Source organism: Lichenostomus cassidix, chromosome 5 (genome assembly GCF_008360975.1).
Source record: "Lichenostomus cassidix isolate B80296 chromosome 5, HeHo_3.0, whole genome shotgun sequence".
NCBI lineage: Eukaryota > Metazoa > Chordata > Aves > Passeriformes > Meliphagidae > Lichenostomus > Lichenostomus cassidix.
Window position 1 is genome coordinate 46255878 of NC_139486.1, and position 19667 is coordinate 46275544.

General features: G+C 42.0%; 1 protein-coding gene across 8 annotated transcripts in view; it reads left to right on the plus strand.

The window, feature by feature from the left end:
* Positions 1 to 19667, plus strand: part of BRSK2 (BR serine/threonine kinase 2) — a 309427-nt gene that overhangs the window by 271407 nt on the left and 18353 nt on the right. For 7 of the 8 annotated variants that reach the window (XM_085062817.1, XM_085062818.1, XM_085062820.1 and 4 more), the window contains 6 exons: positions 1683 to 1743; positions 6087 to 6294; positions 7443 to 7491; positions 12149 to 12272; positions 14206 to 14386; positions 15033 to 15122. In XM_085062817.1, the coding sequence (XP_084918943.1) occupies positions 1683 to 1743; positions 6087 to 6294; positions 7443 to 7491; positions 12149 to 12272; positions 14206 to 14386; positions 15033 to 15122 (713 nt within the window). Of the gene's footprint in view, positions 1 to 1682; positions 1744 to 5684; positions 6295 to 7442; positions 7492 to 12148; positions 12273 to 14205; positions 14387 to 15032; positions 15123 to 19667 lie in introns of all 8 variants that reach the window. The other variant, XM_085062816.1, reaches the window with a different exon arrangement.

Consider the following 19667-nt stretch of genomic DNA (forward strand, 5'->3'; position numbering starts at 1 on the left):
CCAGATTTTCATGGTGCCAACTGAGATTTAATCTGGCCAAAAAAATGTGCTGTGAGTGGGCTTATGGGTTTCACCTACTTAGTGTGATGGACAAACTGCAATGTGATACAAATAAAACCATCAGAGCAGAGTATACAAATAGAGAAAACAGAACCTACCATAGTGTTTAGTTGTAGCTTACTCTTTCCTTGGAAATATTTCCTCTTTTGCAGTTCACTTATTTTTTAAGAATTTTACTACTCAAAATTATTTAATAATGTATGTCTGGGAGAAAACCATTAGAAAATGGTTTAGACACCATTTTTTTGTTTTATTCTACAATAGCAGAAGAGAGTAAACTGACACAGTTAATGGTCTAATTTTGTTTTATATTCTTACGTATAAGCTGACATCAAGTATCTGATCTATATCAATTTTTAATACATGTGTGTACACACAGACACATATTAAAACACATACACCCATGCACTCTGTTTTCTACAGGAATTTCACCTTTTCATGTTTGTTACCTGAAAGGAAGTAATTGCTTTCATTACTCTTTTTATGGGTAGGTTATTATAGGTAGGAAACATCGGTAGGCTTGCTATATTGACATATTGCTGCATGGTAGTTGTTGAACGAATAGGTTCTAAGCCAAATTTTCTCCCATAAGATGTTTCAATCCTCAAGACAACTTTCTTTCAATTAAAAAGGATAGAAAAGTGTCCCTGGAGCTTACTCATGTACAGTGACACGTAGGGTATGGGGTTTTTTTCTGCTGGGCAGCCCTCCTCCTAGCAACTCCTTCTGCTGAAATGTTTGTGCAGTCTGGCCTGTCTGCTCTTCCACCATGTTTAGCGTAGCACATTTGCACATTTTATTGTCTGTAGCTCACATTTTTCATAGGTGGCCTTTGCTGGAGAGCATAAGATCATTACAGGATAGGTGACCTTGTCAGCAAACAGGACAGTTCACTCTCCTTTGACTGGCCTCTTTCTGAGGGCACCTGAGCTGTTCTTTCAATATTAGTAAAGTCATCAACAAAAGCAGAACTCGTTATCCATAGAGAAGACCTGGCTTGTTTAATGCAGCAGCAAGAAGTCTCACTGGACAACAAAGATGTGAAATCCATCAATGAGAAGCTGGAAAGGGTTAAGCCAATGCGATCTGTGATTTCAGTGGGAAGTCGTCACATAAGAAATGATTGTATGCTTGAGTCAAGGAGACTTGGGGTTTTAATTATCGTCTGGAAGAACCCCTACCTTTGTGCCTTGTACACATGGTGCTTTTCCATGTTGCTTGTGACAAAAAGTCTCATTTTGTGACCACCAGCACTGTGCAAAACAGAATTCTCAGCACAAGTATGAATCTTCACCATCCTTTTGAATTCAGCTGTTCAACTTGCACAGAGCAGACCTAGTAGCTTCCATGTGCTTGATGATCAAAAAGAAAGTAGCAGCTGCCTTAACCAAAAGGGACTATCGTATTCTCCCTGAGCAACAGCATTTCTTTTACTTGAGGGGGGGAGACAACTGAAAATTGTGACAATAGTGAAAGGAAAGAAAAGGAAAGAGTTATGTGCTTTTCCAGTGACAGCCTCCCTCCTCCTCCTCACTTCATGCCTGTGCCTGTGGTGGCTGGTGTTGAGGGTTACTACTTGTCTGAGTTTTCTGAGGGATGTTTTCCTTGTTGTGTCCATTCAGGTCTCGGTCAATCAGCGGAGCATCGTCTGGGCTCTCCACCAGTCCTCTCAGCAGTCCAAGGGTAAGTGGTGCTGCTTCAAGATCTGTTGGTCCAATCCACTCACACATGCTTGATGCTTTTCGACATCTGTTGCTTCAGAGCTGTGGCTCTTAGCTGGGATGTTTTGCTTTTCCTTGGCAGCTTGTAGATTTTCATGGGTGGTGAGGGAAATGTTACTTACAAATGCAAGTGGAGAATTTCTCATACATGTTCCCTGCGCTGTTAGCAGGGATCTCACTGTGCTCCTGCGCTTTTTCAGTCTCATAAGCACACAGAATAACATTCCTGTGACTAACACTCTATATCCAGCTGGGGTCTGCATACAGCCTGGTTTCAGACCAAATAATCAGGAACCATTTCACAGCTGCCTTCAATTAGGTCACAGTAGAGCACCAAACCATCGTGGTTATCTTCTGTTTGCCACAAAATAGCTTGTATTAGTAAGTCAGAGAAAATTAATTATAATAATTTGAGGGCTAGCAAATTTAAAAGGCAAGTAAAAAGTTGACTGACTAGGATGAGTAAAGAACATTCAAACCCCTATAAATAAAGTACCTTTGCATGCCCTTTTTAGTCATACAGTCAACTAAATAATGATACTCAACTGACACTGATACTCAGCCAGTACAACACATGCTTGTTGTACTGCATGCTTGGTAGTTCATTTGTTGCAAAGTTGTAACAGTTCCTAAGTGCAATGACAGAGGCATCCCTCTTCTTGTTAACCTCTTTGGAGATAAAAGCGAGTATTCCTAGTGCCTGATGAGGTCAGTTTAGGACTTTAAGACTGCAGGGCTTAACCAAAGTCTAGACCTCACCAAAAAGTCTGATGGGCTGTGACAGTGCACCTTACCTAATTGTCTGGCCCAGAGTCTTTGGAGGTTTTCTACATACTTCTCACAACTTTGTGAGAAGATTCTATCCCCCATTAGAAATGGATATATTCCATGTCTTAGGATATGGATACACCTATGGATCTACTCTTAGTTATGTGAAGATAACATCAGTATTTCAAGTATCTGAAACTGTAATTCCACTGTAAGATTCTGTGTAATTCTTGTGAATAAAGACACACCATCAGCTGTAAGTTTATAGACTAGTAAAGCTTCCAGCACTTTGCTTGATTTAATTATTTTCTGAAACCTATTTTGGGCTCCTGCTAATTGTTATCCCATTTTGAAACTGGCATAAGTGGTTTTTTTGGTCTCGTATATGTCTCTTAAGTCCTAGGAACCAGTGAAGATCTATTTCCTTCTTTCTGCACTGGGACTCATGGTTGTCAGTGGAATGAAGCAGGGGTCTGAGAACTCTTATGCCACTGCAAAATGTACTGGAAAAGGGCTTAGAAACACTTTTGTGCACAAAATAAGCATCCAGTGCAGCAAATATAAATCTCCATTTCATTAATTGATCTCTTGGGATCAATTTCTGACATCTCAGTAGGACTACGTCAAAGAATAAGGTTGACAAGATCTATCCCATAGTTGCTGTATCTTGCCATTATTACTTAATAGGCAGTTGATTAAATGGTCTGCAAAGGGATTTAGTAATCGTGGCATTTTCAGCAGATCATAATGATATTAAGGCAGGTCACATTTAAAGCTTAAAAGGAAATGTTGGAATAAAAATCATATTTTTTTAAACGTCCTTACCTATGCTTCTAATAGCACCTTAGAATATTGAAAGAGAACATACTTTAAAAAGCAAATACACATTTCGCTTTTTGCACTGCTTAGGTTCAATTCTATGAGTAATTGAACTCAGCAACAAATTAAGGTTCTCAAATTTCACAAGATCTTGCTAATGGTGTTCTGTATTGCACCAGCTGAAATCAAGACCTAATCTTGTTCTTCATTTCATTATTAAATATGTGGTACTTCAGGGTGCCTGTTAAGATTCTTAATGGCTTAAGAGTTGAATTTGACTTCATTTCTTTCAGATCTGCATTTCAAGCCATCATACACATAAGATAGGAAAATTGCAAGGAAACATTTGCAATCAACAGTCTTTGAGTTTTATCCATTGGTGTGATTTGCAAATGGTTAATAGACACTGGAAATGGCTAGCAGTCAGATGCTGATAGTGACTTGCACAAATTAACCACTTTCCTCATGTTTTCCCCTTCCTTGCTCATTGACAATCAGAACTTAGCAACATGGCAGACTTTAGTTTAACTTTACAATACTAATAGTAATACAAATATTTTGATGTACTGATTTTCCTTTAATTTTGGTGGCCTAACCCAGAGTTCTTTGAAGTAATTACAAAACTTTGATGCAAGAGATTTAAGGCATAAGTCCTAAATATATTTCTGCAATTTTTTAAGTATGACAGCCTTGTGGTAATCCATCACACTCAGGAAGGAAATTCCCTAGTGAGTGTGTTTACCCTGGGACTGAGATCTGAGGCAAGGTTACATGTACATGGTATGTCTGGTTAGTTCTTGATTACAGCTTTTAGGCCTTAAGAATGGATGATAATAATGGTGGTATGTAATTTTTAATAGGTAATACTTTTTAGAAATCAGAATCTAAGTGTAGACCAAAGCTGAATATCTTGAATAGTGATTTCTATTTTTACAATTATTCCAGTACTTGTAATCTAAGGTGTTAATAGCAATGTTTTGTAAGGACATTTGTTTTGTTTTAAATGTGATTTTTAGCTTGCTAATATCCCTTTAAAGGCTTCTACCCTTCCAAGTCTGTCTATTGCTGTTTGCTGTCAAAGTATGAATGGTTTCCCAAAATGCCTCTTAACATGTGTAAATGTTCCTGTTTGGGAAAAAAAAAAATCATAATCCTATTTTGGTACCTCAGTGATGGATTATGAACTTTGCTGTCTTTTTTCTTTTTAAACTGTGTCTTACAAAAAATGGCTCCCTCACCCTCTTCGTAGATTTGGGACTTAATGGCAAATATTGCCGAGACTTTATGACAGAAATTCCAATTATCAAGCTATCCTTCAATGCAATGAGGGATGTTGCATGAGAAGCATAAAGTCTGATGGAAAGTATCATCTCTTCCCAGATAAATAAATTTGCCAGGCCTCTCTGAAGTTTTTTGCTGTAGCAGTTTACAAATCAAACACCAATCTGATTTCATATATTTCTTGTGGTGTTGTGTGCTCTGAAGCTTCCAAGTGAAGGCTGAGCAATTTAACCTTCCAGGTCAGGGGAGGAGAGTGAGTGCCCAGCTGGCATCACTCTCCATTTTCCCCCTCTTTCTGCAATGGGTGGCTGCAACTGGTGCATTACCCAGCCAGGGGTAAAGAGGAAGGAAAGAGGTTCTGACTGGTGTGTGCAGTAACTGTGTGTATCCCCTGCCACTCCGTATGTATCACACACCTGTTCTGAGTTTCATCTCTCTACTGGGTTTGCATATGGGCACATGGAGCTGAAAGAGGTGGTCCTGTTCTTGGCACATCTCAATTTGTCTGTGGCTTGAGTGGTTCTTCTTCCCCTTCCTCACCTCCCTACAGCATCGTGCTTCTCTCACTGCAGGGCAATCAGAACAATCCCAGAGAGATGGCATTTCTCTCTTCTTCTTTTTTCTTGGTTACTTTCTTTCTTTCTTTTTTTTTCTTTTTTTCTTTTTTTTCCTTGTTCCTTTGTTGTACTTTTCTTTCTGTTGTTTTCCTTTGCTGACACGTGGTTGGTTAATATGATGAAGCCTGTTATGACACTGTTGTTCTTGCTGCTGCCGCTGCTGCTGTTGTTGAATATGCTGTGTTCCCAGCTAACTGCATGTCTTTTTTTTGTTTTTTGTTTGTTTGTTTGTTTTCGTTTCTTTGCAAAATCCCTCCCCCCCACTACCCCTTCACCTCCATCTCCTGTGTCTCCTTGTGACATGGTGCATCTTTGTGACTCGGATGGATTTTATTCTGACTTTCCTTTCTCTGCTCGCCCGCTCTATGCGTATTTCACTGTTTTTGATGTGCATGGACACTCTGCGTCTGTCTCGTAGCCTATCAGAAAGTTCTTCATCCCCCCTCAGACCTCCGACCTCCCTTTCTCTCCCCGACCCCAAGTCTCCTTGGACCCTGATGCTTGTAGGAACGCCTCCAGGCCTGGACATGTACTCCAACCAAAGCCAGCACTTCAGCCCAACCCAAAGACGCAGACTTTGCCATCCAAGAGCAAATTGGCTGAAAAACCACTCCAGTCTACTAAATCCAACCCACTCCCCGCCAGCAATACCAGCGCCCCCTCTTCCCAGAACCCTGTGCAGAATGCTCAGGGCCGCTCGCCTGCTGCCGGCTTTAACCCACAGCTGGCTGTTCCTAAAGTGCAGACCAACCCTATGTCTCCTGTTAGATTGCTCCCTTCTAGTACTGACCCAAGCACCAAATCTATCCCCATCATACAGGTCACCCCTCACCCCTCTCCAAGGGGAAGTCCCCTCCCTACCCCCAAGGGGACACCTGTTCATACGCCAAAGGAGAGCCCAGCAGGCACACCCAACCCAACACCACCATCCAGCCCCAGCATTGGAGGAATGCCATGGAGGACACGGCTCAACTCCATCAAGAATAGTTTCCTGGGGTCTCCTCGCTTCCATCGTCGGAAATTGCAAGGTGAGTGCTCACCCAAACATACAAGGTGGTTCTGATTTGGGCAGACGTTCAACAGGAATTTCATATCTGTATGTGGCTCTGCAAATTTCATGTACCGAGGACTGAATATTGGAGTGGAAAATGAGAGTGATAGCATCAGCCAAGCCCTAACCCACATGTGAGCAGCCTCTGTCATGCCACTGCACCTGCTCCAACAGCATCTCCTGAGCCCTCTTCACACTCCAGCCATACAGCTCTTGCTATCACTGTTGTGGCTCTTACACCACAAGAAAAATCTATCTCGAGCTTTCTCACTTGCTTCACAAGTGAGCCTAGGGCTCTGCCATTTCCCCTGTGGCTGTGCTCCACTGCCTCTCCACAGCCACAGGCTGAGCCTTATGCTGAAAAAAAGACAGCCAGAGGCAATAGGCTGAAATTGTCCTTCTGAAGCACAGCTTTTTTGATCTTCATTAATGGCTTTTTTTGCCTTCTTTAGTAATTGGTGCAAAAATCTCCTTAATGCAATCAGTGGTTTCATATCTGCTGCCCTACTTCAGTTTTCTGAGTCTCTAGAGTGTTGAGATGTGCAAAATTTTCTTCCTCAGGCTCCAGGTGGCTTTTTGCATGCAAAGGGCACCCAAAGTCACATGAGTTATCCTTGGACGTCAGCAGCAGCTATCCCAAAACCCTGTGGTTTTACAGGACACCAGAACGTGATCCCATGGGAAAGGAGGATTACAGCCATAGAATAGCTAGATTTTGGACTGTGATGGTCAATGACATTGTCACTGAGGTGGTCAGAGAACTGCTGAGAATTGCAGCAGTGACTGAGCTGCATCCAGCTGTGCTTTGAGGCAATTGCAAAGCAGTCACATTGGCACAGTGTGTTTGGGTCTGAACCAGAAACCATTGAAGCCAGTGTAAGATTGCCTGATGATGTAAGGAAGGGTAGAGTGAGCCTTGAAATGCAGCCCTTGATTAAATACAGTGATCTAGAGACATATAACCAATGTTCAAATGTCAGAACTAGTCTAAAGAGGCAGGGGGCAAATGCAAGTGGGTGCAATTCCAGAATTGTTTCATTGGTGTGTAAGCAGAAAATGGAAGGTGTACTGAATCATCAAATTTCTTTTCTCCCTCCCTCTCTTTGGCTATGCTTGCCTGGGCAGTACCTACACCAGAAGAGATGTCTAATTTAACCCCAGAATCATCCCCAGAGTAAGTAGTTTGCCTTTTTTTCCACCAAATACCAGTGTCATTTCCTGGCCTGAATGTCATAAGCTGACTTATTTCGGTTCTGGATCTGTATCTCTTTGTAATCTGTTATCCTGTGGGTGGGATAGAGATGTGAAATTATTGTTCTGGTAAGGGCCCTGCATAAAATTTATACTTCAGTAATGGCAGTGGAGTCAACAGGTGACGAAACAGTCTCCCAGTTATCTCCCACCTCATTTTCTCATGGCTTGCTGCATTTGCTGGGTTTGTAACATGTTTCTTCTCTCTTCCTTCATTTGATTGTCAAGCAGACCACTCTTTGGGACTGGAGAGGCTAATCAGTGGCTTATACTGGCACTAACTATGCAGCAAAAAGTCTTCCTTTTAGTACAGGAGAGTTTGCATCCTCAGGATAGCACGCAGAAGCCTCTGCTAAAATAATTCAGAGGGATCTTTGGCTGCGATAGGAAGCGCAGTGTTAATTCTAGGCAGCAGCACTGGGACATGGAGAAGCTGTTTCGTATTCACCAGGCTCATTCCTAAAAGTCAGTGTACATTTCAACCATTTCACTGCACAAATGTGCGTCACTGCATGGCAGGTTTGGAAGTCCCTGCCAGAGTGCTGCTCCAAACACTTCCTAATATGCAACAGATGCCAAATTATTCCTTTTTATTTTCACAGCTTGTGTTTGTGCACCCAGTGCCCGTAGACTTAGCCTGCCAACGAAGGCAATTTGGCCCCTTGTTAAGAGACTTGTATGAAATATTCATGAGTCTTGGATGGGAATTTTGAGCTTAAAGTTTTGTAATTGGTGACAATGGTATTGTCTTCACAACTTTCCCCAGACCTAGCTTTTATCTGGTGTAAGATGGGCACTCTATGTGTAATACTGCAGAATGGAGAGGGATAAAGACTTCAGGGGAGGGAGAAGTAGGGATTATCAAAGGTATTCAGGAAGAAAAATGGAATATATTATGTTTTCAACACTTTCAAGCATTTACTAATAGAAGGGCATGAGAGAATTTCATAAAATTAGCACATCATTATCACAGAAATATACAACACTCTCATCTCACATGCTTTTAAAGCCATTAAAACAGAAAACCTTTAGAATTAAATTTCTCCTCTTCATTGCATGTATGTCGGTGGAAGTTTTTCTGTTAATTTATTGCCTTCCCTGCTTCCCACTCACTCTTTAAAAGCTGGTATAGAGAAGTAGTGCCTGTCATTTCAGGCAGTTTGGATGCAAGTCAAAGCCTAAGGCCCTCTTTTCTCTTTCTGTATAATTGCCAAATTAATGAGTTCAATTGGGCTGCACCCTGCAGTAAACATAATAAAAGTCATAAAAAATAATGAACTAGATTATATTTTAATGATAGATGTCTGTTGCTCAGTGCCCACTTCCACATGTCTTATTTTCTCCCATATTTTCTTCTTTTCTGTAAGAGATAAAATATCCTTATCAAGAGCTGTATTGACCTCATGGGTTGAGTGATAAATATGTGTCCTTGCTCTATCTGGTACAGCAATGCCTGCCATTCATTTAACAAACCTGATGATTAGGTAATACATTTTGACATGTCTGGGCAATGCTGTTCTTTCTCATGTGAAAAAGTCCTAGAAAATGTGTTAGGGATGACATTTAAAGAGACTTAGCTCCAGCTGCTTTAAACCTGCAAAGCTTCATTTGCTTGAGCAGCATAAATGCTGCTATTTATGCCAAGCAGGTAAACCTCTGGAGGTTACTGATCCATGAGAGAGGTAGCAAGAACGTGGTCAGACACTCTGAAAGTAGGGAAAGGAGCAACATTACAGCAGTGAGAAATTTCAGTGTGAAGTAATAAAGCACCAGCCTCTATTTTCATGCTAATATCTTTGCTTTTTCATCAGCTGGACACCTGATTAGATTACCTTGTGTAATCTACATGCCCTGCCTCCCCCACATATCTATCTCACTCTCCCTTGAGGAAGTTTGTCATGATAGGAGAAGATTCTTAATTTTAAGTACATTTTGTACTTCTTACAGCCTGATCTTGTGAGATGCTAGAGCATCTCATTCAGAGTTGCAGAGGATTCATACACATTTTAACCCAAGTCACTAGCACTTAATGCCCTCTAAGAGGAGAAAAACCTTTATTGTGTAATTTTACTCCAAAGCTGTCCTCTCTTCTCAGTGGGTCTGTTGCCTAGGTGAATGAGTACAGCTAGTTCTGCCAGTTTTGGGGAGAAAAGCCAGTGCATGTGTGCTGTGTCTTGATTCTGTTCATTACAGAAACAGGAGAGGCCACTGGCATCTATTCTGTCTTATGTGACACCAGCGAAATTATTTTAGTGAATTCCAATGATTTACAAGCTGGAGCATAGCCCAGGCTATCAGTGAATCTTCCAGACTCACTGTTACTGGTGATAACCTCACTGAGGAATAGAGCCCAGATGGATTCTGGAGACTCCAGACCATGGTGAACAGGAAAAAATGCCCTGTGTTCTGGGTCCTCATTACCTGTGCTTGTTAAGAGACATATAAATGAAGGGCCAACAATATCATTAATGAAAATACAAAAACGAAAAGCCATATTTTAAGATGGCAGACCTGCAATTAAATAAGCACACTTCTCCAGGCCTGTGCTTCCACTGGGCCCCTGGAGTCCAGACAGCCAACCCTGTTTCAGATGATGATACACCCAAGCCCAAGACAAGCAGCCGTTTTAGATGGATAACCAGGTGCTAATTTACTAATGAGCACAGACCCCTTACATGAAGGGAGCTATTGCCCCAGCTCTCCAGGGGCTTGTGGAGTTGTTGTGGTGTGTGAGAGACACATGAGCTAATTAGTATGTAATTCTCTTTCACACTCTAACCCTGGCTCCTTAACGACCATTTAAATGAGAGGCCCTTTCTCTTTACTGCTCCCTATGCTAATCTCTGGCTCACTGGCTTAGTTACAGATGCCTATGAATATTTTAGGGAGTGACATTTTTCCAGCCCACTTTAATTGAGTGGGGGGCATTGGTTTACCAAATTGCAAGTGAATCTTCCAGTACTTTTATTTTTGGTTGCCTGCAGCAAATGAAGCAAATCATTATTTGTCCAGCTGAGCAGTCTTCCAGTTGTGGTCTTTTCTACTGTGTGCATTAAATGGGCAGTGGGCCCACAGCTGCACAATTCATGGAGCACTCTGGGATGGGGAATGAGTGCAAATTGCTGGACACTGCTGAGGTCAGGCTTTGTTCTTTATCCTGAAGGCCTAGACTTCTAATTAGTTTCCTAGTTTGCTCCTCTTTCTCTTAGCCTCTGTCCTTCCTCTGCCTCATTTTGCCACAGAAAGTGAGTCTACTAACAGCTCACTCCAGCTGTTCATTGCTTTGCTGTGAAACTCGTGTATAGTAATCCCTTTTGCAGATGGCTCTCCTTGTCTGGAGAGATTGTCTTCTTCCACTGAGTGGTGAATGTCCACCGTATTTCTTGCCATACTACAAACTGGATTTGGCATTTTAAAGTATGCTGTACAGGAAAAAAAAAAACGCAGTCTCTTGGTGGCAGGTCTTTTAATTTCTGACATTTTCATGCTGAATTCTTCCGTACTCGAATATGGCTGATTTAAGTGTGATTTTCCCTGGGTTTAGTTTGGTCTGGAAATTCTTTGGCTGTGTCTCATGGCTGACAGCCTCTTCTCTCCCCTCAAAACCACGCCTGTCAGAGATGCTGCTTTCAGGCTCTGGGTAGTGTCTCCCATTGACATTCATGTCCCTGCATTCTTCCTTTAGCCTGTTTAACTTAATAGCTAATGTCAATGAAGTGCATTGAAATGGTTAAACAATGAGCAAAATCAAACATTTGCTGATACAATCAGTGTGAAAAAACAGAGCAGTTCCATTTTATGATGAAACCACCATCTGATGCTGGAAGAAACTGAGAAGCTGGATTGCTGTCATTGGAAAGCCTGAACTATGTTTTGCATGGTGTTGGTATCTCCTTTTGTAATACTGCAAATTCATTCCTTTGTAGGCTAACCAGAATTCACACACTATATAGACACCCTGAATGGGACTAATGAACAGGACACTCATTGTCCTGGCCCTGCATAACAGTGGATTTCGCTCTCTGATAGACTGGAGCTCCAGTGAAATCTACAGCTTGCTTTAAAAAGCAAGATCTTGTGATTGTACCATCAGCCCAACAGAACATCTACAGAAAAGCATCTTTCCAAGTCCTGTAACACCAAAGGAGTTGAAATTGGGTGAAAAGGAACTTAAATCTTCATGTTGCCAGGATCTGAATGTTGTCACAAGAAATTGTGAGATCCCTGGAGACAAACCAGAAATGTGTCCCCTGATTTATATGCACTTTATTGATGCAGTATTTATTGGTATATTGGCTCAGTCAGAAGAGTTACTGTTGCTCATGGTTTTTCATTGTTGGTGACACATGCTGCCAGACTAAAGCTGTGTAGTCTGTCATTTCATCAGTTTTCACCAAGTGAAATGTTGCTCTGTACATTCTTTGATACTATTTCCCACTTATTATTAGTAATACCATCACATCTGGAGTGTCATCAAAACTTTTTCGTGTGTTTTTTGATATTTTTTCTAGCTAGGGGCATATAGGAAATAAGAAATAGTGATCAATATTTTAAATGTCTCTTTCTTTTCATCACATCAGGCTTGCCAAAAAATCCTGGTTTGGTAACTTCATCAACTTGGAGAAGGAAGAACAGATTTTTGTGGTCATTAAGGACAAACCACTAAGCTCCATTAAGGCTGATATAGTCCACGCTTTCCTCTCGGTGAGTCACCCCAGCTGCCCCTCGGAGGTACTGCTCACTGGTCATTCTAGGATTCTGTGTGCCAAGTGTTACTGAACAGAGGCTCTGCTCCTTCAAAAGCATCCTCTGTGGATTTAATTTATGTGGTCTGCACTGGAGTGTGTGTGATTACTAACTGTAGATAATGCTCTTTAAGGTGAGAAAAGATTTCAGCCTTCTTGGCAAGACCTCCAGGTTGCCAGAGTTTGGAATACTGCAGCAGCAGCAGCAGGGCACACTGCTGGCACAGTGTCAAGACAGTGATTTGCTGCTTTGTCAAATTAGCCTTACAGTCATCAGCTGCACAGCAGTTTGGGTCTCCCTTTGCTGGGTATGCCCTCTACCACTTCAGCCAGACAAAAATCCTGTCTCACATCTGTATTTGTTACTTTAAATCCCCACTTCAGTGCTGTATGGCAGAAAGAAGGGTAATTTCTTCGGGTGTCCAGAGTGTCAGTTGTTGCAGATGTGGTTTATATACAGTCTAAGAAAGCAGAGGACTATTGTCCTTTTTTTCCCTATGTAAAGTCCTTATTATCTAGAGGTACCAGTGACACAAAAGTCAGCCCAGCAAAGTTAATTCAAGAGATTTTTCCATTCAAGCTAGTTCACAATATAATTAGACTTTTTAAATAGAATTAAGAGAAGGGAATTTAATTTCTTATATAGTTTGTTAAATTGACATTTTCCACAAAATACTGAACTCCATTTTAATCTTTGTGATTCTGCAATGAACTTATTCAAAAAAATCAGCCATAACCCTTGTTACTGTACAAGCACACAAGGAATGAGTGCAGTACAGTATTGGGCATCCGACACTGCTGTCCACCCCAGGTTGGTTTTAGGCAGCCGTATTACTATATCAATTTCATGCATTTAGCTGTGCTTCTGGGTTTATGTTGTGGTGTAGTGTGCTCTGCTCTCTATATTGGTGATCCTGTGCACACCCCACGTATGTGGTTTAGGTGTGATGTAGCGATTTGTCTACATAACCAGTGAATTGTCTCTTACAGCAACCTCCAAACTTAAATGCATTGTCATGGCTTGCTAATTAAGTCCTTAAAGTCAGCTTCTCAAACAACTCATCTTCATTTTTCCTCCTAAATTAGAGACCAGATTTCCAACTAATTATTTTTGTTTATTTTTTTAATCTGGTCCTTTATGAAGCAATAAATAGAATATGAGAATGTTGTTAAATTTTGGCAGAAAGTGTGAAATATAACTGCTTGAAAATTAGGAAGTTATGAAATACCACCATGGTTCTGAAGACACAGATATTGAATGATATCACAAAGCTTCTCAGAGTTCTTTTACATATTAATGGGTGTTGTGGTTTGGGTGAGTTATTTGCAGGCATGCTTTCCCTGTGGATATCCCAGGCACTTTAAGTGACCTGATGTCTATTTGGCATTATAGAATCACCAAGAAATTGAAGGTGGAAAAGTCTTCAGAAGGTGTCCTGCTCAAAACAGGATCAGCTGTGACATCAGACCATGTTACTTAGGTGCTTTTTATATCCAGTCTTCTATCCCACTGACTTTTCTGCCTGCTCCTTTGATAACAGTTTTTATTAAGCAACAGGCATTTCTCAAAACTGATAAATGAGTAGGAAAAAGAAAGACTGAGTGTATGAAGTTGAGCAACGTGTATATTCATAAGTGTGTTGGGTATTCCACCAATATTCAACCCTTATGTTTAGGTCATTCCTGTAAGCAGCAGTGCATTCTTCTGTGGTGCCCAGCAACCCACACCCTTGCTGATTCCACAAGAACACCGTACATTACAAATTCAAGACCAGAAACAAATCTAGCAAATTTTATTCATTCTGGAAATGTGTGTTGTTATAAACAGAATTTTGCAATTTTTTTCCCTTTGTGCACTGGTTCTGCTATGTCCTTCTACCAACTTCTTTCAGATCCCAAGTCTCAGTCACAGTGTCATCTCACAGACAAGTTTCCGTGCAGAATACAAGTCCACAGGAGGCCCTGCTGTCTTCCAGAAGCCAGTGAAGTTCCAGGTGGACATAACGTACACAGAAGGGGGAGAGGCGCAAAAGGAGAACGGGATCTATTCTGTCACTTTCACACTCTTATCAGGTAACCATGACAAAGCTCTGAAATGGGTGTGAGCCGCCTTGGTCCTTGCTGATAATAGAGGCCTGCAAATAGCTCTGTCAGAGGGAAAAATATAACTGGGGAGGGAATTAACCTCAGGGGAAAATCCATTCAAAGGCAAGGAGGACATCAGGAACAAAAATGGTGTTGGTAGTGATGGAAATGCAGGGAGGGAAAGAGATTCCCAAAGAGGTGAAGTTGGCACTGCCATGATTAGTCCTGAAATGGCTGTTCTGTGCACCAGTTTTGGTGGAACTCATGGTACTGTCTCCTTGTTTCACTCAAAAGTCCCAGAGTCTCAGCTGGGCACTGTGAGGCCATAGTTTCTTCCTTCTGACCTGCACTCACTCTTTTCTTCTGGGTGGCCACATGCCCCACACAGGGATTGCCACAAAGAAACAGACATCCCCCACCTTTCCTGTCTTTACAAAAGGAGCCCAAAGGCATTCCTCCTCCTGTTGTGTCCAGCACACCATTAGTGCCTTTGGCTGGAGGACACATAGTCAGTACACCCTTGGGGACAAGACTGAAGGGAAGATGCTTGTGATCCTTCCCCTGCAGCCTGGGTTGTGCATGGACTTGGTTCCTGTTCCCCTCACAGCCACTTGTGCCTCTTCTCTCCTCGCAGGTCCAAGCCGTCGCTTTAAGAGGGTAGTAGAAACCATTCAGGCACAGTTGTTAAGCACACATGACCAGCCTTCAGTGCAGCAGTTATCAGGTAAGTGGCTTCTACTGTCCAGCACCTTCAGCAGGGACAGGAAGGTAAAATGCCTCCCACAGCAGGAGGCTGAGGGAGGCCATCCCTCTGATTACAGAAAAAACTGAGCTCCATTCAGACAGAGCAGTAACTCCCTGCACCCACCCTGCTCCTCCCTTTCTCATTCCCACTCCAGTGCTCCCAGCGCATTCCCCAGTTGAACAGCTTCTGCCCTCCGCCCGCCCAAAGAGCCATTTGCCCACTTCTCCATCAAAAGCTGCATCATCAATAGGTCTTCCAGATTTTTCTCCAGCTCAAAAATCTCCCAGAGCAGGGACATGCTTTAGAGGATACTTGATTTTTAAACCCTTCAGGTATGCTTTAGAAACCTCCAATTTCAGAGGGTCCCAGAACAAACTTGAGAGCTACTTTTAACTTAGCCATTAACATATGGTCAGAAGGTGGCTAATAGTTTCCAGTAGTGTGATCAAATTTTCAATACTGTGGTAGCACAAATTATATACTCAGGTTCTGCAGAAGCTGTATTTTATCTGTTTGAAAAGTAAATTTCAATTCCTTGTGGTGGTAGAGAAAGCCTTACGTGTGTGACCCTGTGCAATGACATCAATCTGGATGTGCAGGCAGCCTGAATTGATAATACAGAAACTGGCTTCATCCCATCATTACGTAGCAAGTGTTCACTCTGAACACTGTAGTGGTTGTACACACCCACACAAAATCTCAGTGGTAACTCTTCTGTCCTCTAAAAGGACAGAACAAAGGTGAAAGTTGAAAACTTAAGGCAGATAAGCTATTGGGAATCCATCAAGGGAGGAAAAATATGGAAAAGCAGAAAGAATGTGCAGATACTGGGAATAAATAGGAGCAAGATGGAGAGCAGAGGCTGCAGAAGAAGACAGTGAGGCAGGAGTGGGAGATGAAAAGGAAGTAAATAAATATTATACTTTAGAGCCAAATTCTGTTCTTGACCGTTGTGTGAACAAGCCAAGACAAAAGTGGGGGAGTTAAGTTGGCATTGCATCCTACACTGAAGTCCCAGATGTCCTTGGTTCATTGCACATATGGGTTGCATCCTTCTGGTCTAACAGTGCAGCTTTAGCATCTGAAGATAAAATAACTCCATCTAGAAGTGTGTATGCTTAGTACCTGACAGAGAAATATGCTCAGTTCAGTGTCCACTTTGCTTTTGGCCTCTAGCACTGCCTGACCTTCTGCATGCTGGAATGCAGTGGTGCCCAGCACATGGGTTATTCTGTTCGGAAAAAGGGAAAAGGAGGACATACAACTATGGCTGATTCATGTTTTTGCTGTCTGGACTTTTGAAATAAAATCAAACTCAAGGAAGCAGCCAGAATTTTCTGCCAGCCTTTCATCTTGGGAAATGCTGGGGCCAAGTAGGAGTGAGGGGAATTAGATAGAAAAGCATCCTTTAAACATGTTTCATATTACTCCTAATGCATGAACAATATTCAATAATTCCTTGTTTCTTAGGGAATGAAGTGTACCCTTACTTTCATGTGAGGAGAAAATGGTTTAAAAAGTAAATAACTTGATGATCTCACTTAACTTCTTCACGCTAATATGTGCTAACTACTGAGGCTCTGTAGAAATACTTGAACCCTCTTGCACACTTGCATGTGAAGCAGAATCTCTCCCTAAGAAAGCCGTATTATAGCAGGAATAACAACCATTCATCTGACCAAGGGACTCAGGGAAATGTTATGGGCATACTGTGCTGTGAGAAATGTATCTGACTTTCAGTTTTACTCTGGTTCTGGAATGGAAAACCATATTATTTCTACTACCTAAAGCTACATGAGAGCATATTGTTCTAGCAGGGAAATCCCAGCCTGACCTCTAATGTCAGGGTGGAACAGTTAACTCCACATGGAGCAAAACCAAAATTAATGGTCTCTTGAAATTTAAAAATGAGATTTCCCTTGGCTGGGGACTTACCCAGGAAAGACAGCTCATGAGACAAGGTGCCAAACTGTATCACACCGCCTCACCTCATCAGAAGTATGCAAGTCTGTTGAAAATGAGAGAAGTGAACATGCAAATTTTAGGTTGGAGCAGCATACAAGAAAAAGAGAAAAGGAAGAGAGGGGAAGTAAAGGGATTGTTACGAAAAAAGAGACAACCTGTGCATCAAAGTAGGGTGGCTTAGTAGTTCAAATCCCCAGCCAGTGAGAGTAGGGGGGAGTAAAGGGATAAAGGACAGCAGAGTTCACATTCAGCACCTTGCTTAGCTGGGTGTCTGTGGTCAGAAACATGTTTGCAAAATCTTCCTATAAATTGTCATGGAATTAATCAGCATTTCCCACTAGAAACAAGGCAAAGTCTTCTGTTTCTCTTCTCCTCCCATATTCCCAGCCCTGACCACCTCATAGGGATTATGGTGCTTGGGCTCCTGTTCAGGTTCATGGTTTGAGGACACTCTGTAGGCAGTCCACTGCTGCAACAGATTGAGCTCACCTTCCCTCAGACTCTCCTCCTCCATGGCTCTGAGCATGGTACTGTCTCTGACCAGCAACACTGCTACAGCACTGGAGATTTTCTTAGCTCCTTGTGCACAGACACATCCTACATGTCGCTGTCTCTCCTGCCTGACAGTTCTGATGCTGTTACAGGTGGGATGGTGAAAACAATCTGTGAAAGGTGCATGTATGTAAAGGGAGACCTGCAGAAGAGGAAGATTCAATGAACTCAGTATAAAGCAGAACAACAAGGCCTAATGAACATATGGCAGTGAGAGTCATTCTCTCTCCTGTCTCTCTGATCTGCTGTGCAGCATCCCAGCCCCCTGAGCCGGCCTGCCTGGGTTTCAGAATGCATTTTCCTCTTTTTCATTCCTCCAGCTCACACCAATGTCTGTAGATGTCATGTTGCCCATGCATCTCTGTGTGTGTGTGAGCCTGTTATGTACCTGGTTTAGGCAGATGTTTTTCTGTGTTGCACTTGAGCACGTTATAGTACCCCTTCCTCCATACATCCCTTCATTCACTTCCATTTTTCCTTTCTAAGACCGGCTGTGCGTATTTCTTCTGGCATACTCTGAAGCAGAAAAGTAGATTCCCTCCCTTACCCGAAAAAATGTGTCAATAAATGAAATCCATTCCAAAAGTTAATGTAATGCTTCTAAAATCCACTGTCTAGATGGACAAATTTAGTGCAACATATCTGCTTTGTATCCTGATGTTTCAGAACCTCTGTGCCATAACTGCTGAGACAATACCAGGTCTATGACTCATGACTGGCACAGAACAAGTAGATAGGGATTGATTGATTAATTCCTAATGAAAGAAACTAGAGGTCATCATATGATAGTGGAAGCCAACTACCCAAAAAGCCATTGAAAAGCATGTCTTCATGTAATCTAGAACTGGTGGAACTCCTTGATGTAGCAGGTTCTGAATGTGAGTAGCTTACAGACAGTCATCTTGCCCTGAGTACTTCTCACAGGGATGCTAGATAACTCCCTGCACAAAAATCTTTATGGGATTGCTCAAGAGAAACCACAGCAGGCTCAGGCAATCTCAGATGGTGGTGAGTGAAGCAGTGGTAGGAGGAAGTGTTCTGTATGCTTGGCCTGCTCTTTCACTCCTGCATGTCTACGAGGCTGCTGATAGAAACAGAGCACCAGATCACAGATCACAGAATATTCTGAGCTGAAAGGGACCCACAAGGATCATCAAGTCTGACTCTCAGATGGTTTTGGCCTTTGATCTGAGCCAGAATGATTGTCCATGTGTACTTTTTACTAGTATCACAAAGGCCATTGTGCCCAGCAAAGCCATGAAAGGACTCCTTTGGGCTCAAGAGGGAGTCTCGCTGTCAGTGAGAGCAGTCAGCCTTGTCTCCTGTCCATGAATGGCTCCATCCAGGGCCCTTATACTCAGAATCTCTACTTAGGTAATCCCTGGGCAGACTGCCCTTTGCTGGGATAAAAGGATCTCTCTCCATGGAGAATGATATCTCAGATTTGCTCCTTTGTTTCAGCCCAGCACTCTTTCCATTAAATCATAATCAGTTTTTCTCTGCTGCCTTTGCACAAAAGAGTAATAGTAGCAGCTGGTGAATAGGGACATGCAAAAGCTATCTGTGATCATTCACAGGGTATCAATTTTTATTTCCCTAATATTTTCTTGCTTCTCTGAGCTTTAGTCTTAAGTGTGGAGTGCTACATGTTCGTATTTTTTCCCATTTTCCCATGTTCTGGGTGATCAGCAGTACTGAAATAACCTTTATCACTTCTTTGTGAAAGGTTTTCTGTTTCCTTATTATATTTATTGGCTTCATATCAGATTTTAATCACTGACATATCAAAGTTCAGAGCATCTCAGTGTTACTGTTGGAAGTGCCTTTCATCAGCATAAACAAGTGTTTAGAGACCATATCCAGCTTCAAAACAGGGCAGTGCAAATTCTTGCTAGAGCACTGATCTGTGAATTCCAGGAATTTTATGGCTCACAAGGGCTGTAGGCTGGCAAATTGCTACTAAAAAAGTAGTAAGAAACCTATGGTTTACAAATGTTTGAAGGATTT